The 21,793-nt window shown below is 39.1% G+C and overlaps 1 protein-coding gene across 8 annotated transcripts; it reads left to right on the top strand.

The window, feature by feature from the left end:
* Positions 1–3,594: 3,594 nt before the first annotated feature.
* On the top strand, positions 3,595–21,762 carry impdh1b (IMP (inosine 5'-monophosphate) dehydrogenase 1b). 8 transcript variants are annotated; one of them, XM_063500637.1, is made up of 16 exons: positions 3,595–3,852; positions 10,584–10,682; positions 10,860–10,937; positions 14,045–14,093; positions 15,266–15,367; positions 15,479–15,553; positions 15,922–16,128; positions 16,224–16,311; positions 16,406–16,605; positions 17,876–17,966; positions 18,103–18,198; positions 18,527–18,670; positions 18,793–18,937; positions 19,025–19,168; positions 19,285–19,368; positions 19,658–21,762. In XM_063500637.1, exons 2-16 carry the CDS (start codon positions 10,585–10,587, stop codon positions 19,677–19,679), a joined length of 1,623 nt encoding a protein of 540 aa, XP_063356707.1. In that variant the 5' UTR covers positions 3,595–3,852; position 10,584; the 3' UTR covers positions 19,680–21,762. The 8 variants fall into 8 exon arrangements, with proteins under 8 accessions (XP_063356707.1, XP_063356711.1, XP_063356704.1 ...); XM_063500634.1 differs by lacking the exon at positions 3,595–3,852 and adding an exon at positions 3,861–4,474; XM_063500638.1 differs by lacking the exon at positions 3,595–3,852 and adding an exon at positions 8,343–8,483.
* Positions 21,763–21,793: the final 31 nt, after the last annotated feature.

The raw sequence follows: 21,793 nt of genomic DNA, 5'->3' as shown, positions 1-21,793 counted from the left end.
CCCACTGCAAGAATATCGTTGAATCAACAGAAACAGACCTGTAAGAAAACACATGAAACACAGGAAGACAAACCTTGCTAAGGAAATGATGGCATTTAAAGTAATTACACATTGCATTCACTAGATGGCAGCGCTTTACAGTTAACAAAGCAATCTTGAAAGGCTTGAAAACTGAATATGAGTGAGAGGTGTAATTTAACACTGTATCAATAGTGTTGTGTTACATAATAACAGGAATCTTTACAGTAAACTTCCCATAGAGGGAAAAACAGGGTTGTTACTAATAACATTAACAATATATCCATTCTATTTGGATATAAAACAGTATGTTATTGCAGTTAGTGTGTATTTATAGTACCGAGGCATCTTACTGAAGCAGCTAAATATAATTCAGCTATTATTCATTTTATTGTTTACATTTGTGCTTTTATTTTTATGATACTGTAATAGAGCTACTGCACTTTAGTATGTCTATTTTTTTAAATATAATTTATTATATTGTAACATAATAGAGATATCAGCATGTCAGTACAGGAAGAGGTGAAGGTATGCAGTTGTTAACAATGGCACCACATTTCATTTAGTCAAGTCGAGGTTCTGCATTTGTTTGAGTTTGTGGAAGTTTGCATATTAACCCTCCCTGAGGTTTGCTTTTACTTACATTTATTTATATTTTTTATTATTGATTTTACATTTAAGCTTTTTTTTCTTTTAAAGATAATTTGATACATTTTTTCATAGTTTTTGGATTTAAATGTATTTTGCCAGCCCCTGGTGTCTGGTGAAAGCACAGTGTTTTCCCCCATTTACCTTCCACTTAGGTCTCATTTGTTTTTATTGTCACTTCTGTTTTGTACATTTTAGCATTCTTATTTTCTTCTTTTAGTCAGTTATTGCAACTGCTTTGTTCGTTTTCCTACTGGGCAAAATAAAAGTCCGCTTTTATGTCTTATTGCTTGATTCCTAACACATGGAGCAACACTAAAAGAAGACAACAAACCTGAACATTTGTCTTTATACTTCGCTGGGTAAGTACAATAACTGATCAGGTGATCTCAGGACTTAAAATAAATAAATAGATTAAAAACTTCACCTGTATCACTCCATTCCCCTAATTTGTAACCGTTTTACTTTATAAAGCATGCATGAAGAGTCAATGAAAGCATTATGCAACTACACACTATTTTTATTCATGCTTAAAATCTGTGTATTTCTTCAATATTGTGGATTTTGCCACATGTTGTACACATCTACAACTTCCACTTTTGTCTACACTCACATTGTGTTATCTTACTGACATTTTCTGAGATTTATGTTTTGAGATTTAAATATGAAACATTACAATAAAATCACAGGAAATAGGCACACTGAAGCAATTAAACACCTTACAAAATGCCTCAGTAGTACTCTGTCTGTGCTGCATGAGCTGTTCATTTGTCAGCTCTGAGACAAATTTTGGATTTCATGGAAAATAACCTTACTCCATTCCTCTTTGAAACGGTACATATAACAATTTCATATTATCTCTGACCACTTACGGTATATTTATATAAGATTAATTTTACTCTAATTACTGTAAAACAAAACTAATAGAACGAAGAAATGGTGAAACTGTAATTCACTTAAGATAAAATAACATTTTGATGGACATTATATTTATCTTTTCAGAACATGTAAGGTAGACAGGAACATTAATTTTAGTTTCTTCTAACTGAAATGAATTCAGATCATCTGAGGGAATATGTCATCCGCAGAGACTCACACATACACAGTTAGCCTTACAAGGAGCGCTCTTTTGTTACTCACGTGTTAAATCTTATGACTCTGATTTATCACAGCTAGTCAATGACTAACCACACTGTTCACATGATGTCCATTACAATAAATGTAATCAAATTATGAGGGACAAATTAAGGGCATGCACATGCGAAATTAACAGTGTGATCCTTCTAGTTCTCCTGCATGTGACACTAACCGTTTAATGCCAGATTAGATAACTTTCAGGCACTACAGCAGCAATGGGCTACTCTCAAAGAGGGAAGCGAGATCAATGCACAAATTCACTCAGATTAGAAACCAGTATATATTTAACATATGTTATAAAAGTCAATTTCTTGAACTTTTATATATAATTTTTAGGGTAGCTGAGGGGAAAAGCATGTGCATGTGTACCATGTGTTAAAAATGAGGGTGAATTGTAAACAGGGGGGGAACTCAGAGAACATGCTAAGAGGATTTTCCATCTTAACGTCTCAGCAACTATTACAAACAGTCAGTCACCTGGAGGTGATCCTTTGAGGAGACTACCTGCATATGTGTGTGTTTGGCCCAGGCACCATTCACGCTGAGTGGACCTCAGACTGTTTATACGATCACATTATAGAGTGCACAGACATTATAGAGAGGACAGACGAGACCAAAGTGGAGATGTCTGACCGCATTGTACAGTGGCCATGTCCAAAACCAACAACAAGACCTGGACACCTTTCAGTCTTTGAGTCAACTATGAACTTCTCTGTAAAGTATTCTATAGTCAAATTTTAGGCCATTTAGTTTTAGGCTAAAATGTAACCAGAATTGAAACATGCAGCAGAACAATGATCTCAAGCACAGTAGGCAACCTACAACAGAATAACTGAAAAATAGAAGAATCATCATGTTGCAGTCAACGTCCAGATCTCAACCTGATTGAAATGCTGTGGTGGGACCTCAAGAAAGCTGTATGTATATGAATGCCAACAAACCTCAATCAACTGAAGCAACATGGGCTAAATATAATCCTGTGAAAATGCTTTTTATCGCCATCTGTGACACATTTATCCACCTATTTTAGGGGGTTTGAGTTGAGAAGTTGAAGTCCACCTAAGATAAAAACCACACAGTTTAAAGTGGTCATGTCAGGATAGGTTAGGTCTAGGAAAGAAGTGGTTATGTTATTGTTATTGGTATTTTTTCCTTGAAGTCAATAATAAAAGAGCTTTATAAAAGTCTCACTGAATGCACAACAGCATTTAGATTGGACTGACTGTATAATGATGCTAAATGTATTTGAGATTTGCCCTTTGCTTTGTGATAAACATTCAATTTGACATAACAAGACAAACATAATGGACTTGCAGCCATGTAGGATTATGACTTGAAAGTGAAATTCTGAGCAATTATGTAACACTTAAACTTTTGCAATAAATGCTCTGCAGTGTTAAAGTACGAATACAAGTTGTTTCCAATTGCTGGTCTGACCTCGGCCTTTGAGTAGTAAGGAGAATGATTACACCCAAGCTGTTTTTATACAGACTGATATCTCTGGAATGCAAACTATTACCTTCTGTGAGGTCGTCACAAAGCTGGAGAAGCTGTAAAAATCATACCCTTCCAGCACGAAGAGCTAAATGCAAGTTTAAGCTGCCTGTGCCAAATATTTCCATAAATGTTGCTTCGTGTTTGTGGTTTTTGCAGAATGTGTTGCTCTCTTTGCAGAGCACATTCACTCTAGCTGTTCGGACTAATTCTGAAATCCTCTTTGTGAACATGACGTGCTGATAGAAAGCAGGATTAACCCGTGCATAGAGAGCGGGCAAGCCATAAAGAGAGCTCCATGAAGCACTCAGCAGGACAGTGCCACTCACTCCACTCAACCTGTATTCAAGGCTCGGGGCGATGACTGCTTTATCCCAGACAGAAGTACAATATGGAGCTGTTACCGTGCTCTTCCATCATTTCCACTGCCCTCCTCTCTCATGACTGAAAACCTCTACTGAGATTTCGAAGACATGAGCACAACAGCCTCACCAAATCAAAGTGCAGTTCCTGGCATTTCCACAGCAACACCCTCTCACTGGGAGAATCTCCAAGGTGACGCCCTCTATTGACACGCCTAGAGGTGGCTAGAGCCTTTTTGTAGGCAGGTGCATCCTGTTTACAGACAGATGGTGTAGCCTGAGAAGGGTTTTTCTGTTATCTCTGTGGGAATACCTATGTGTAGCTTCATAACCTGGCTGGAGAGCAGCATCAGGGTAAACAGAGCAGACAAAGTGGAATTCAGATTAGATTATTAAGAAACAAATGAAGAATTTGCATTTGGAAGGCACTAACTTTTACTGAACTTGGGTGAAGACATTCATATAAATCGAGGGGTTTAAAGAAAGCAATCTTCTCTGTTTTGGCCTGCATGTTGCTTTCAGCTCTTGGATATCTTCTCTGATATTATTAAGTTGAATTTCAATGCAAGGATCTGTTGTTCCAAGTCTGATCTTGGACAAACAATGGAGGGGTTTGGGCATGAGCACTTTCGAGAAGGAGAGAATGAGAACCAGCAAGTGGACTATCAAAGATTTGTAGGGGACACTCAGTGCTCATGTACCAATGTTTCATCCCGGGAATTAGAACGCTACGTCCGGCAAAGCTCACACGGTCATGAAACTGCAGCTCAGCGATACAATGCCAGACGGATCCAGGCTGGTTTAAGCCCAGAGAGGTAGGTTACTGGGATAGAATATGAAAAAAGAAACACCTTCAGGTATCAAACTAGACAGTATTTCGATTCAAATACAGCTGGTTTTTACCTTTAAAATAAGATTACTTTGTAATAACATTAATATTGCTCTTTGTTGTTGCAAATTTCTCAGCTGCAAGAGAAAATTTATGTCTTGCTAATAGTTACCACTCTTGGTGATGTGCGTTCAGCTCACTCTTACCAGCTGCACCTTTGCAAGGTTACTTCATGTAAATTACCTTCGTGTACCTGGGTCAGTTTACATGTCCACACACACACTTTGCAAATGTGCTTGAGGTTAAATCATGCTTTGAATGATGTGCTTCATTCTTAGTAGTTTGAAGGCCATGCAGACAATAACACTGAGTTTATGGGCAGGCTCTAATACAACAAAAATGGCTCGTCATACATTGTCAGGTGCTATTTTTAACCTGGTCCTTCTGCCCCTTGTACGGTACACACCCACACGCTCACAACTCTTTGATGCACCGTCAAGGCAGGAGTGAGCAGCATGCTGCAGGGAGGATAAACAAGGCTAAAGCAAGCGCTTAGAATAGCTACAGTGCATAAAGGAACCACTGACCCATATCTGCAATGACCCACATTTAATTTGACACACAACACAGAGAAGGAAAAGGATCCCCCCTGAGTCACCTTTGCAAACATATCTAGCAACTCTCACTTTGGATTAACACAGAACAAAGAATGACTGTCGATTTAAGGGCATAAAGTGTGATTCTGAATATTGTCTGGTGATAATATCAGTCTCAAATATTATGTGGATCAGAAACAACATCTATACAGTGGTGCTTTAAACTTTGTCAACCTTTTTCTATAATTCTGCAAAAGTACAATGCTCACAAAGGGAATGGTTTTGCAGAAAGTGGCCAAAGACTGTGCCCTGCTCATCCCTCATGGTTGATTTTTCTCAATTATTTATTTTTGTTAGTGTCATTGTCAGTGCTGGTAGTAGTACTTGCCACCCCTTCAGGCAACACAGGTCCTCCAGGATGGCACATCCATGCATTCTGTCACAAGAAGGTTTGATTTGTCCCCAGCACACTCTCGAGAGTGTGAAAGAGATACTGGGAGATGGGCTGTTACACAAGAAGGGCTGGAAAGGGCCATCTGGTTCTTTGTGTGATCAAGAACAGAAGGAGCACTATCAGAGCTGCACAGTGCTGGGCTGTGAGCACAGGTGCCACTAAAGGACATCAGGACCTTATGGCATGCTTATATATGTCTGTTTCTGACAGTTTGGTCAGAAAAATGTATGAGTAGCTTTCTGGAGGTTCTTGCTTTGTTCCTCTTCAAACAAAGCAGCAGATAGAGTTTAAGCCATTCTGCAGCCCAGTCCAGTTCTCCTTGTGCGATGGCTCAACTCCTTGCAAGGAAAACATTCTTGTGACAGCATGTGCAGGCTCCACTTACCACTTCCTGTTATTAGTACTGACAGAGATACGGGTAAAAAGCAAAACTAAAAAAAAGCCTCAGGAGGGATAAGCAGAGAGCAATGGTCTGTGGAAATCACCTGCAAAACCACTCTGTTTTGGAGGGTTGTCTTGTTGTTGCCTCTCCAGTGTACCTGTGACATTCACTTGCACCAAAGCAGATGACATTCACAGTGGTTTATGCTGATCTCCAGAATCTCAACTAACTTTGTGCTATAGTGTGAAATCAATAATGCAAATCTAGAGTAAAGTGTTCTCAGTCAATATGATAATATGGTGTGATGGATCAGAATGGGAAGTGTCCACCATCAGGAGAGCACTGAACAACAATAGTGTGCATGACAGGGCTTCAAAGAGAAAGTAACTGCCCCCTAAAACAAACACCGCAGTTTGCTAAAGATGACATGGACAAGCCAGATAGCTATCAGAGTAATGCTGTGTGAATGGATGAGCTCTGCATGTTGTCATAGAAGGAACAAAGAATGTAAATCATCTGAACTGAATCTCCAACCCGGTGTTCTAAAAAAACCCCACTCAGATAAGAAAGAAGGTAATTTTTTGGAACAGGCAAGCCAAAATCCTTATCTCGAGTCAACAGAAATGCTTAGGGTGGGACCTAAAGCCAGCTGGTTAAAGTAACACCAAACATCTAGGAGCTGAAGCTGTTCTGTACAGAGCTATGAGGAGAGATTCATTGAATTCATGTGCAGACTAATCAACAGTTAGTTGCAAACATTTGGTTGTAGCTATTGTTTCACAAGCAAGTCACGTGTAAGAAATTTTCTTTTAGTGCTCATTAGGCTTTTTTCATCTAGTTTGATGAAGGTTTAGGTCACATTTGCAAAGAAATAAAGACCTGCACACCAGTGTGTGAATGTGTGTGTGAATGGGTGGATGACTGGATGTGTAAAGCGCTTTGGGGTCCCTAGGCGGGACTAGTAAAGCGCTATACAAATACAGGCCATTTACCATTTACCATTACTTTTAACAAGCTTCACAAAATTTGTAAGAAATGCTGTTAGCAAACATACTGTTATGTTACATGGACATTTGTGTTGAATGTACAAGTTTAAAGTGAACAAAGCATTAACTTTTGACACAGTTCAGCCACCCTGTTATTGATAATTAGCCACTTATTTGGCTGTGAGGCGCATAAATGAACAACTCAGCCTGTTTCCTAAAAGTCTGGAATATATCTAATAATAAACTGGAACATACTTGACATTGGTGAAGTCATCCATGTGCAAAACCTTTTTTGACTGTGCCAGACCTGGTTTGGGTTATTGTTAAAGAGCTTAATTCTTTCCTTCCAGAGAATACAAGACACCCACCATCATATATATAATTGGATGAAAGTAATGCCATGCAAAACATTTATGCTCCTGGCAATACAGTGTCAAATTGTCAAGAAGTGTATGGATGCATACACTGTATGGAGTAGTTTGATGTTCCATATAATTTCAGTTCAGTATAACTGGGTGTGTACTGAATAGTTTTAGGAACTATTTGGCATCCTTAAAATAGACACTCCTACTTCCATACTAGTTGAACTTGCTTGATTTGTTAGAAATCAAAACACCTATAGATATGTTTTCTACTAGGAAGCTGTTTTCTATGTTTACTTTTAAAGACTATGTCACAACATTTGTTCAAAAAAGGTCCTTTCCTTAAGTCAGCATAGCCAGCCTGAGTTACAGTGTGTTAAAGTATATACAGTTTATTTGTAAGCTTCCTTCAAATGTTATCATGTGAATGAAATGTGGTTAGTGCTGGCCTTTCATTGCACTTAATCCTGTTAAGAACCTTTACACGTGACCAAAATTTAAATTCAAGGCAATGTTTCACTAGGTTAAGGATATTGAGCCTTAAAAGTCTCATCTGTATTTCAACCTGATATGAAAGAACTGTCTATGGTCACCTGATTTTCACTTTCACTTTGTTAAAGTTCATGCTCACGCACTATGTAGGATCAATCACCATTCAGGCTTCTGCCTTATTCTACCAAGCTTGTATTTACACCAATAACCTATATTTAGTAGTAACACATGAGGATGATTTACACATACACTATAGTTTGCTAATTACACACAATTAGAGATTTTACCAACAATACAAAAAAGGGGCTATTTTTAAGCGAAAGAAAAACTGCCAGTGTTTAAAGCTGAATATAAAGATTACATGGTTATAACTGTGATTTGTCACTACGCTGTGGGCAGGCTGACAAAATGTTAGTGATATAACTAGTCTGGCTGCACTTCCGTGTAGTAAACGTTTCACCTGAGCTCGTGTTGCTACTTTGATTCCAGATATTGGTCCTGATTTCAGGGTCGCAGGAAGCACAGGGTTAAACTCGCCTGAAGGGGAGAGGGGATGTGACGCTGCTGCTAATATATAACACCAACACGCACTGTCTGAAGACAGCGACAGGCAATCACTTCTTGACTGGCTTCATCGCTGACGTTTACATCTTGGAGCCACAAAAGACTGCTGTTTTTCTTTTGTTTTTTTGGCTAAAAAAAAAATCCAGTTTGTCTTTCGAGGTAACGGGAACAAACTGCTTTCTGTTTTAATTGCTCTCAGTCTACAGCTGGAAAGTTACCTCCTTTTTGGCCAGCGTGGGCATCCGCTCAATGAGGTAGCTAGCTAACCGTAATCAGCAAAAGATGTTGAGAGTTTACCATAGCAGAAAAGATGCGTAGTTTAAATTGCTTTCGCTTACCGGTTTTAAAGATATAAGATGCTTGTTTTAGAGTGTCGGGAGCCTTGTTTTTTTTCTCCCACAAGCGAAGCTAAAATAACAGAATAGCTAATGCTAAATGCTAACGGTTTCTCCCACATGTCTGCACGTATAGTTCAACGTATAACCAGGATGCAGCGCGTGAAAACTTTGGGATGTGTGTTTTCGTTTTTTATAAAATAACTGTTTTATTGTTAAGTGAGCAGGATGTTTATTTTATTCGTGCAGGCATTACTCTTAATGGGGCAATATGAATATCCACGAGAGTATCTAAAACTGAATCTGTGACGCTATTGGGGAAAACATCATTATTTGTGTCAAACATTAACGACTGATTGACTTGGCCAGCTTATCAGTTAATTTATTACTTATAATTACCGCTTAGTGTTTAGTACAAGTGCAAGCTGGTTGTTAAAACACTCGTGGTGATAAGACTTTCAGCCCTACGTATACTGGTAATGGTTTACTATTACTTTAGGCTAATAGCTTGACTCGACAGACTAACTGACTTCATTGAGTGATTATGTATTTTTGAACAGCTAAATTATAACGGTGTTACTCACATAATTTTAATATCATTAGCAGTAATGAACTTGGTTCAAGTGGAAGTAAACAAACTAAACTTTACGCTTTTGGAAATGCTAGATACGGTCTTGCAACCTTTATGCAGCCACATGCTTTAGGAAAATGCAACATATGCCACTGAACGCAGCACCAAACTCGCTCAAAAAGTCTTCTGAAATATCACCGATCGCCTGATATACCAGGGGGTTTATTCAATATAGAAATGGACCAAAATATTTACCAAGTATTAGAATGCGTTTTTTTTTTGTTTTTTTTTAAATATTCGACGTGGTTTAAACACTCAAACGCCAACCTTGGGAGTAAGGTTCACCTGTTAGCTAACGTTTGCTAAGTCTAAATGAGTAGTGATTTGAAACCCAAGGTAATTCATAAGCATGTGAGCTAAGTGCAGCGGGTGGTCTGTTGCTAAAATGTAATAATCCGTTATCGCTTCTGGAAAATAAGAGATGTGGGGGTCCTCGATAGCATGGATAAGGTTTCACGGATGATGCATAGTCGCATCTCTGTATAAACAAAGGCAGGTCTGACTGCCATGTTTTTGCTAACTCCCGGCGTGCAGCGTAAGCAGCTAATGTTTGCTAGCTGATAATGCAATGTGGGTCACTAGGGGAGTAAACGTTATCGTACAAGTGTAGATGACACGGCGTTTTGAGGTTACCGTGTTCTTCTGACATTTAATCCAGATCTTTTAACTCTACTGTTTTGCATTTCATTCCTTGAAAAATCGAAAGCATGCATGATTAGCTAATATGGAATGGTGCAGTTATATGTTAGTGGGTCACCCGGCCATGTTTTCCTTCACACGCGATGGTGTGGGGAGTAGTGCACCGTTATCTGCCTCGTGTGCGGTTTGTTTGGCATTAGATTAGTTATTAAATAATAACGTGTTTAATATTTGTATTACACATCTCCCTTCAGCAGAGACTCGATTTTTATTTTAGTTTTTAGTTTAGTGAGTTGTGGCTAAGCTGTGGTATTTACCCGTAGAAGTGTTGTGGGTTTCCGAGTGTCCCCTGTTTTGGGTTTAAAAGGTGATCTCATCTTAAGTACCACCAGCAAGGTTGCAAGTTTAGTATAGGATTATTTATGGGGGAAGCACCTGTCACGCAGGCGCACTGACCCCAGGCTGGCGGGGGATGTTGATGTTGCCATGGTTATACCTTCCTGTGAGAAGGTCACCCACCAAAGCTCTGCCTGCACAGTGGCTGTGCAGTCTTCCTGCAGAGCGTCATTACACTGTCTGTAGATGAACATCCTAATGTTGAGTGTTGGCGTTAAAACAGCTGATTGAAGTGGCTTTGTTTTGGTCATTTGACAGCATGGCAGATTACCTAATAAGTGGTGGCACAGGCTACATTCCTGATGATGGGCTCTCGGCACAGCAGCTCTTCTCCACTGGAGGTGGTCTAACATACAAGTAAGTTTCCCTTCATTGCAAAGTTTTTGTTTCGTTTGTTTTTCTTGAAAATGTTTTAATTAATTTAAAAGTAAGGTTTCCTCATTTAAAAAAAGGAAAAAAAAAACCTTTTGCAAAGTGGTGGGTGGAGTGTAAGCACCAGTGCTTTGTAATGGCCAACACGTTTTGAACCGGCAGATCTGACCAACAGTGTGTTGTCTCCGATGGTCAAACGGCTGAAGAGCTATGCTCTAAAGGAGATGGGTTGACTTACAAGTGAGTAAAAGAAAAAAACAGTCACCTTCAAACTGAAAATCCTTGATCTATCTAAATAGTGAATTCATAGAGGAGAAGCAAATAATTGTCCTTCTACAGCAACTTTATTTTGACTGCAACAAACTATATCAAAAATCCCATGAACCAAGGTGCATGAAGGCAGATATAGGGCTTTGTGAAATTCTTAACTTGATTTGGGTCATGGGAATGAAAATTGCTTTCAGGGGACATGGCTGCTTTATTAACTTCAACTAATCATCAAAGTGTGTGACCTCTCCTGTAAATGCAGAAAGCATGATGGAGCAGCTTGTGCTCTTTAGCATAAATACTTTTGATAAAAGCGCTCATTAAGCACTCATTTTTGACCTCTTGCAATTCTTGCACTCCTCTGCTTGACATGCTGATGACATGCTGTATAGACATGCTCATGCTGCATTTTGTGTAGAATTATTTTCCTTCATTAACTCTTGTAAATAGCCTTTTATTTTCATAACCATAAATGAACAAAGCAAGCTAAGTTGTAGTGGTTTTTTGGCACTTATAAACAACCAATTTAAGCTTGCCTGCATTCATAAGTTCCCTATAGTGCTGTGCTTTATTTTTTATGTATATATTTTTATTTATATATTTGTTCTTAGAATCAGTGCACAATCAATGCTTAAGGTGTTATCTCATTAGGACCATTAGCTGTTGTGTCGTTGGAAAGCTTTATCAGCTGAACATCTTAGAACTCTTCGCTCTAACCATGCCAGTCTTGCTTTGTAGAATCGGAGTAAAAATTATTATGGTGCATTTTAAGCAGGAGCGTCACATGTGGAGGGAAAGGTTGCAAACGTGACTGCCTGAATTGATATCATGTGAATTTCAGGGGTAATTGATAAGAATGAAATTCAGATCAGTCTCTCGACCTCCTAATTAACGCAATGCAGATAGCTGACTCAGCATATATAGTCCACCTTAATATTTTTTGATATGAATGAAAAAAATATTTGATTACATTTTTTTTTTTTTTTTCTTGGAGGAAATAGTCAAACAGGGAAACTGATACAAGGTTACAGGAAGACAGAATCAGATTTCTGTGAGTGGCAGCTTCCTGCTATACCAGATGCAGCAACCTTGTTCTGAACGTGACGTGTCAACATTTTGCCCCAATCAAGTCTACTTTCACACCTTTTCTTCCTGTAATGGCCCTCAAAGTATCGGTGCACGACTGCCTGTATATCCACTGTCTGTTCAAGGCAGTGTTAAGAGCACACAAAAGAGAGTTTTAGATGCCGACACTGTTCAGTACATCTACAGGTTCCTTCCTGTACATGTCTCTGTTCTAATGCAGCTTTCTGACACAAACAGGGTATTTACTGTGGTTGCATATGAGGTCACTGCCATCCACACAAAGCTACAGGCTTTAATTAACCCGTTTAATTCAAGCTATATAAATAAATGTGTGAACTTTTGAGACTTGGAGCCGAGTGTACACTTTCAAAATCATTTTAAATGTTAAAGCTGGTAAGGAGAACTTGCATGGCAGCGTTCTCGTAGAACCTGATAATGGAGTAGGGTCACACTTAGCCAAAGTTACCTCAGGCTAAGGGTGGAAATATTTTAAGCATGACATTATGATCTTTAGATAGTAATGAAATGTTTCTTTGGTAGTCAGTTTTAATAAAGGGAGGTGACTTGGATACAGAGATCTAACCTGTACCAATTCACTTTAATAATAGTTAATAATAGGATTTTAGGGTGTGGGCACATAGTGCTGTACAAACCTTGATACCTTCAGAGCTTCGTTTCTGTGCTTTGTCTTTCAAAATCAGTGTCAGTTTTACCCTCAACCAAGCTCTGAAATCTAACTAAAACCAAAATAATATTAATAATAATAATAATAATAATAAGACAGTGCGGTTAAAACCTGTGACAATACACACAACTATACAACTTCAGTGCCAGCGAAAAAGCTGACAGGTGAAGGCCAGTTGTGGCCTTTGGTTTTACTTTGAAACCATTAGCATGGTAGATTTGTCTACATTTAACATTCAAATGCTACCTGTGCGATATGGCCGAGCCAGTGTTTTCTTTAGGAGTCAAAGCCAACACGGCAATCAGGTTACTGCTGACTTGGGGTCAGCAGTAAGCAGACAGTATAGTCTGTGTGCTGCAGCTGCGGTTTGTAGCTTGTGCTAAATGACAGCAGATGTTCCTTGGACGTTTTGCTTGTCCCGTTTCGTGCTTTAAAGTGAGGGTAGGCAAAGCCTTCTACCAGATTTCTCAACTCCTGTTCTCAGTTAGAACCGCTTTATATGTTTGTGTACTGTTACCTCATAGTTTCCTCCAACATTCATTAGATGTATAAAGCTTCACTTATTCCTCCTTATTTCCATTTGTCCCCTGCTTTTTTTTTTCTCTCTCTCTTCCATAAACGTCTCAAAAAACCCACAAAATACATACAGACTCAAGCTGAAAAATAAACACATCATTCCCACGTCTGGCGCTCGCTGCTTCACTCATCTTTCTGCCTCTTATTGTGTTTATACAGGCCAGGAGCTGAAAAGAGGTCAACTGTAGCTTTTTACCAAGTAGAGGGCGCACCCAGCTGCACTTAGTGTCTGTACTCAGCCACAATGCCACTTTGTAATTTTCTGGAAACCACGATGTGGTGCAAGAGCGTCCAAAAATGGATTGTTGTCCTTGCTTAAAATATTACACAGAAGGAGAGGAGTGACTCTGAAGGAAACTGACTTAAAAAAAAAATACTCAGATTATTACAAGGCTTTGATTACAATCAGAAGTCTATTCACATTCTTTGCTAATCTTAATAGTTCTGTTATCACTACAGTTTACTTTAACCTCTTTTTTTCCCCCAATTTTTGATCTGTAGTACTTTTATTTGTTTGTTCAGTACAGCCTGTTTGCTTTGAGATACTCCTCAAAGTTGTGAAATCCTTTAATTCATCTGGTTTTCTTAGGCATGCCATTACAAGCTTTCACTGAAACATATAGAACACCATCTCCTGGAATATTTTTGAAGTGTTTTTGGAGTTTTAGACCTCACAATACTGCTAAACTGCTGCTATTAGCCCCTTACTTTGCATTTTGCTTATGTCTTTCAGCGATTTCCTGATTTTACCTGGCTTCATCGACTTTACCTCTGACGAAGTGGTGAGTAGAGTACACATGTGAACGAGGAATCCGAGTCATATTTTTGCCCTTTTAAAACAGTCTGCATCATTTGGTCTATTCCTGCTTTGCTATTTTTTTTCCCCCAGTGTGGTCACCCACTGGCTGCTCCCTCACACTCATGTTCACATTTGTGTCCGGTTAGTTGCTCATCTTGCAGCAGGCAAAAGGGGAGTTAATCTCAGGGCTTTACGGGAAATCCCTCTCCTCTGCTTCGTCTATCTGAAGGGTTTAATGTAGTTTTAATCTCTTTCTGTTTCCTTAAGAGTTAGAGTGCTTTCTTTACTATGGGACATATTTGCCTGGCTGCTATGTTCTAGTATGTTATGTTCTAGTTGTTTTCATCACAGTCTTGGTCTGCCCTAGTTTTTCTCAGGATAGTGAACCTATTCATGCCTAAATAACACAAATGCTTGCACAACCTTGAATAGTAAATAAGTCTAAATACTTTGAGGGACAGAAGCATGAAGTAGTGCTGTGTGTGTAGGGTGGTGGTGTTTTGGGACATTGTTTGCAGTCATGGTCTTCCTCACATTCTTTAATACCTCACAGTAGAATTTAGCAGGTTGGTGCAGTTGTGTGCTCTGGCAAAATGGCGTTAGCCATTTTCTCTGGCCTTCACCATAAACCTCTAAAAAACGCTGCAAGCACCCGCTATAGTTTATGTCTACATCAGATACTGTTGAGCCACTTTCTTGGTTTCCCATGTTGGTGGAATGTTATTATTTTCACTCTGCCAGTGGATTGAAACAAAATGTGCTGGTTGTTTTGGGAATCGGCGATAAGTAAAAGTAAACCTGGTCGTTAGACACTGTAGTGTGGCTCATCCCTATTTTTTTCCAGACAGTGTCATGTTTCTTTCCCTGGTAGGAACAACAGTTGCAGTATGTTACGTCAGTGTCTTTGTTTTTAATTTGGAGGCATTTCATATCTAATATGAACTAAATCTAAAGCTTAAAATATTTTTTTAAGCTTAAAATTGGCTCCATTGTTTTCCCATTTTTATAAAAGTTTGCTTGTATTAACCTTGTTGTGTCCTTCTGGTGTCTGATCTGAAGGATATTTACAGTGAAGTCCTACATGGCTATCTAGTTCATTCTGCCCCCTGGTGGACCTCATGCAAAATATCCAATTCCCTATTTCTTTTCTTTCAGGACCTGACATCAGCACTGACCAGGAAGATTACATTGAAAACCCCTCTCATTTCCTCCCCCATGGACACTGTGACAGAGTCGGCCATGGCAATAGCTATGGCGGTAAGAAACTAGCATCTTAAGGACACAGTTTTTTTTTCCTGTAACTGTTTAATTGAAAAGCACACATCTCATTCTTTTTTCTTTTTTTTTTTCTTTTTAAAAATTTGGCAGCTAATGGGAGGCATTGGCATTATTCACCACAACTGCACACCAGAATTCCAAGCCAACGAGGTCCGCAAAGTCAAGGTAAACTGTGACAAATATTTATACACATTAAAGGGTGCTAACCTTTACCTCAACCAACATAATTCAGCTGTCGTGTGAGCCATGCTCTTGACTTTTCTTGTTATGGTGTCCCATCTTGTCCCTATATAGGCTATGGTAATGGCATCATATGCGTGTTATTTTTGTGTGTGTGTGTGTGTGTGTGTGTGTGTGTGTGTGTGTGTGTGTGTGTGTGTGTGTGTGTGTGTGTTACTGTTTTTCTGCTGCTTCTGCTCACTTTTTTTTTTTTTTTTTTTTTTTTTGTGTAGTGTGTTTTGGCTTTTGCTGTTTTTTGCCACATTACAGATGTACAGTGGAAAATAATTGTTTTGGTTTCTGTTGGCTTCCAGAGGTTCGAACAGGGTTTTATTACAGACCCAGTTGTTATGAGTCCACGCCACACAGTCGGGGATGTGTTTGAGGCCAAAGTTAGACATGGTTTCTCTGGTATTCCTGTGACAGAGACAGGAAAAATGGGCAGCAAACTGGTGGGTATTGTGACCTCCAGAGATATCGACTTCCTCTCTGAGAAAGACCATGGCAAGCCTTTGGAGGAGGTGTGTATTCTTGTAGCTTTTAAGAAACTCTGTCATTTATAAAAACTTGGCTTTACTCACTTGATTATTTTTACACTGACCCTGTCTTCTCTCAGGCTATGACTAAGAGGGAGGAGTTGGTAGTGGCTCCTGCTGGTGTTACACTAAAAGAAGCCAATGATATTCTGCAGCGCAGCAAAAAAGGTGAATTAAAGAAAAAGTATTTGTGAAATAGATGTTGGACTTCTTTCTGGTTATTGTATTTTAATAGCCCGACTTTAACTTTCTGTGTAACCAGGCAAGCTTCCCATTGTAAATGATAACGATGAACTGGTGGCCATTATTGCCAGAACGGATCTAAAGAAGAACCGGGAGTACCCCCTCGCCTCCAAAGACTCACGCAAACAGCTTCTCTGTGGTGCTGCTATCGGGACCAGGGAGGACGACAAATACAGACTGGACCTGCTGGTGCAAGCTGGAGTTGATGTCGTTGTACTGGTTGGTGCTTTTTAAAAAGTTAGATTGTGGTTGGTGCATTAATAATGATCGGTCACATCACAGATACTTGGATGTATTGTAGAGAAGATAAATCTTTATTGTCATTACACAGTCATACATAGTACAGTAGTGCAATGAAATTGGAAAAACTGTTCCCCGTCGCCACTAGGTAGAAGATTCATTTCAAATTTTAGAGCAGCTTGTAGCTAAATGGCAGCCACTGTCAGTCACATGGCTAATTTCTGTAATTTTCTCATTAAGAAAATTTCAGAAAGAAATTAAGAAATATTTCAGATTATATTTTAATAGTTTTGGAAATCATTTTAAGGTTTGTTTTTTTTCTTACATTATTGTATAGCTAAAACATATTTTAGAATTCATAAAAAAATGGTACTATAAACAGCGCAATAAGACATCTAAATAATTAGCCTTGAAAAGAAAAAAAACTACTGTAGTAAACTTGAAAAACTGATTTTTAATTGGAGGTACTAACATTAAGAAAGTATTAAAACAGGGCACTTACATTGAAAGGGATTGAACTGGTCTTTGACTGCATTTTAAAACTCTACACTACAGAGTGCTACACAGAAATTGAGATTCAATATGAGATGCAATATGAGATTATGGGGTTTTATTTTAACATCGACGTCAATTTGAAAATGCTAAGGGGTCTGTCGGTGATTCTAGTGTTAAATGGTGACAGGATATGAAACCTGTGACATGTTTTGGTTTCACTGAAGAGCCTAGCAGTGTGGCTGTTGTTAATATTGGCCATGTAATGGCAGATCTCGAAAAAGAGTACAGGCACTATTCATGCATGATGAGAAACTGTTAGACTCTGTGTAGAACACTCTACTGTAACTAAACACAACTAAATGGAATGGGTACCACCTTGTGGTGAGATTTAGTATTGCAGGTAAATTACAAACTGATGTTATAGCCCAAATCATACTTCCTGTTGCTGTTTTTTGTTTTTAAATTGTAGCTTAAATGTTAATTATTACAGAGTAAAATTCTCAAGGAGATATGTGACTAAGTCCACAAATAAATCCATGGATTACATAATCTTCTAACTGCTTTAATACATCATGACATTGAGAATGAGTCATCAAATTCAAAGACTGAACCTGTTTGTATTGTTTCTACTTGTATTCAAATGTCTGTTTTGACTTATTAGGTGTTACTGTATTTTGGTCTAAACTTATTCTGTCTAATCCATAATTTTTTTTTTTTTAATGGTTTTTTTTTTAAATTTATTATTTATTTTTAGGACTCGTCGCAAGGCAACTCAGTGTATCAGATCAACATGATAAATTATATTAAGCAGAAGTATCAAGAATTACAAGTGGTGGGAGGAAATGGTGAGTCTGTTGGTGTGGGGAGTGAGTATTATATGGCTGTCCCTTTATGAACAGTGACATAAATGACAACAAAATAAATAGATACATTTTTTGCACACATTTCTTGACGGTTTTCACTCTTCCACCTTTCCTACAGTGGTCACAGCAGCCCAGGCCAAAAATCTGATTGATGCCGGCGTGGATGCTCTGAGAGTCGGCATGGGCTGCGGCTCCATCTGCATCACACAAGAAGGTATTCAGTGTGGAAACCATGATATGATGATAAAATTTAAGTGTAGTGATAAGTATTTATAAATAAATAAAAAAATATGCAGATTCTTTTTCTGGCCATGAGCTATGCTAAGATGAAAAGGCCATCAGTTGCTAGTGGAAACTAATACCCTGAGACCATTCCTAGTTGTCATGGTGATTTGCCGAGGCCTCTGTTCTGTGTTGCCATGGGGACCGGTCTCATGTTCAGACTAGGTCATGTTTATACCGAAAAAAAACAAACAAACGAACAAAAACAGTGTTTTTAAAACAACATGGCAGTCACGTTTGATGTGTTTTCTACTTTCTAGTCATGGCATGTGGACGACCCCAGGGAACCTCTGTGTACAAGGTGGCAGAGTATGCTAGGCGTTTCGGTGTGCCAGTCATCGCTGACGGTGGCATTCAGACTGTGGGCCATGTGGTGAAGGCTTTAGCTCTCGGTGCATCAACTGGTGAGGTTTAAGAGATGGCGACGTGCAGTTTGTTCAAGCTAATATTTCATACAGGTCTTTAGAAATGTCAAGATTTCTATACAGTGGAGCTGTCTTTGACAAAAAATTTGCTCTTACTCTAGTTATGATGGGCTCCTTGCTAGCAGCCACAACTGAGGCTCCTGGAGAGTACTTCTTTGCAGACGGTGTGCGACTGAAAAAGTATCGTGGTATGGGCTCCCTGGATGCAATGGAGAAAAGCACGAGCAGTCAGAAACGCTATTTTAGGTATGTGTGAGGTTATTAAAAGCTACAGCTATTGTAATATTGTGAACCACTGGGATGTATATGAATTTGGTGATATGTTGTCCACAGTGAGGGTGACAAAGTGAAGGTAGCCCAGGGTGTGTCGGGCTCAGTCCAGGACAAGGGCTCCATTCACAAGTTTGTACCATACCTGATAGCAGGAATCCAACATGGGTGCCAAGATATTGGGGCAAAGAGTCTTTCCGTCCTTCGGTGAGTTGTGTGTGTGTGTGTGTGTGTGTGTGTGTGTGTGTGTGTGTGTGTTTTTAAGGTTATGAGATGCTTTTATAAGCAGTATGTATGATGGTGCTTGTATGTTTTTTATACAGTTCCATGATGTACTCTGGAGAGCTGAAGTTTGAGAAGCGCACCTTGTCTGCACAGGTGGAGGGTGGTATTCATGGACTCCACTCGTAAGTACAAAAACCTACAAAAGAATATCTTTTCTTTTAGTCATATTTTAGCTACTTGATATAAACACTGTAGAGTGTAGACTGTGTGTAAAAGATGGGCAGTCGATAAGAAACTGTGCTGCTGCTTGCCTGATGTTACCTCAGAAAAGATGAGTTTCATTTTGTAATATGTGAGCCCATTGAGAGAAATGGAGGGTAAAGCATGATACGCGGTAGCACAGACAGTGCCCATGCATCCTTTCATGAACTGGTTTTCACTAGCTGATTTGGTGTTTCTTTGCCTCCACAGATTTGAGAAGAGGCTTTACTGAACAGGGGTGTGATATGTGGATCACCCAGTGCACAGGACCTACCCAATCTTACAGTGACCAAATGTTATATCGCCACTTCTGCTAGAACACATGCCGCCAACTACACCCCCTCCGCAGCATCATATTCACTGTTGCTCTTTCTGATCTTACCCGGCTGGTCTAGAGGGAGGGGGGGAAAAGAAGGGGGAGGGAGGCATCGTAGCGAAGTGGGAATTTTCAAACTGACACCTAACTCTCTGAACACCTTGGATTTTGCACTTAAGAAGCAGAGCATCAGGGTCTTTGGAAAAACACACACACCTGTATCACAGCTATACAGCCTGATCCTAGTTATATGTGCGTGTCGATGGCAGTGAGAGAACAAAGTGGCTGAATTAAGAGTAGTGTGCTTGAATGTGTGATATAGTTTTTGTGTGTGTGTGTGGAGACAGACAAAGTGAAGGTGCGCTATGTTTATTTGTCCTGTTTCTGTTAGTGAGCTGACAACAGTCATTGTGCGCAGGTCCCATCAGCATCCTTTTTTTGTCTTTCTTTTTTTTCCCCCTGACGTTTACCTGCAAGTTGCCTCAAACATCCCATTTTGGAACCAGAGTAATACACGTGTGCAGACAACAAGAGAAACACTTCTGCTCTATTTGTGCAGCGTGGCGGTCGATCACGGCAAACATCATTACAGGTATGCACTGCACGAAGAGTAGCCGCTTATAGTTGAGCATTCATTCACTCGGTGTATCGTGCAGTCAGAAATACACGGCCATGGTAGTCATCTGGTCAAGTTTGTCTCCTCCAGTGTCAACAGTAGATGGAGGTCAGACCTGCAACCTTTTTATCTTCGTGAATATTCATTTACCCCTTAGACATACTGAGCCGAATAACCAGTGTCCCATCTCGATGAATAGTGTTCATGTGTTGAGCAAGGAGAGGACCAAAATCCGAAGATCAGGTATATTTAAAGGAAAAAAACAATAAAAATGTGTCAATCAAAAATAGTTGATGAGAGTTTCTTTGCCCGTACTTTGAATACTTTTAGATATATTAAAAACAACAAAAGCTTTATATTAAACCTGTATAGTCTCGGGGAGGGGGGCTTTGAAATGAGCATGAAGGGTTTTTGATATGCATGTTTTTTTTCACTAAGCCAAACGTGGCTGTATTTATATTCTGCGTTAATTGCATACATACTGCCAAGTGTATTTACACTTCGTTTGACACTTCTTTTATAAGTTAAAAACCAAAATTGATGCAACAAGTTGCTTCTCACTTGTTCGTTCCTGCTCTTTTCACGTCGTGGCATAGTTTCTCGGAGTTTGTCATCTGTTTCTTAAAGTGTCTTTTCACTGGAGATATGCCTTGAAACGGGGGTGGGTAACAGCTGTAAGACGGCTATGTGAAAATGCATTGAAATGCATAATGTTACAGACCTTCTTGACTCCATTTCTTGCTTTGAAACAGTCTCATTGTTTTTTTTGTTTTTTTTTATCGTTAAGCTTATGTAGGAGTAGGTTTATTTTCTAACATTTTCATACAAAATTATGTTTTTGTTTTTTGTGGCCCAGAGTGTAAGCAAGAATTGTTTTCCTAACTGGCTAATGTATTACACCCTGCGCAGGGTTCACTTGACTAACATGATCTTGCAGCTGGGCTGAATTGCAAAAAGTACATGAAAATATATGGAGACTTGTATACCTGTAGTTGGAAATGACTGCTGCTTGTTTTCAGTTTCCCCACCTAAAGTTGTAATTCAGGTTTTTAAAACGTCTTAAGTTGTCAAGTACAGAGTCCTGTTGGTCCATCTAAAAAGGCACAAATACAGTTATTTGAAGTGTTTTTTTTGCCTTTTCAGCCTCACAAGCGTTGCCAAAACACAGCAGTTGCTTATGCAACTTGCAATCTAAATGGCAAGAAAACTCCAATGTAATTTCTTATTTTTTTTAGATGGACTAAAAAGACTATGTATGTAGTAAATCTTTTAGGGGAATTTGAGGACTGTTGTGTCAGAACATGTTTACAGTAAAACACTCGACAGAGGAACGTTGCTTTTGCTGTTCATCAGTTCAGTAAAAAGAATAAATGAATAAAACCATGTATGGGCTGTTGTCTTTTTGTATGAACCA

The sequence above is a fragment of the Pelmatolapia mariae genome, linkage group LG17 (assembly GCF_036321145.2).
Source record: "Pelmatolapia mariae isolate MD_Pm_ZW linkage group LG17, Pm_UMD_F_2, whole genome shotgun sequence".
NCBI lineage: Eukaryota > Metazoa > Chordata > Actinopteri > Cichliformes > Cichlidae > Pelmatolapia > Pelmatolapia mariae.
Note: the sequence above shows the minus strand (reverse complement) of the source record. Positions and strands in the feature narration are given on the sequence as shown.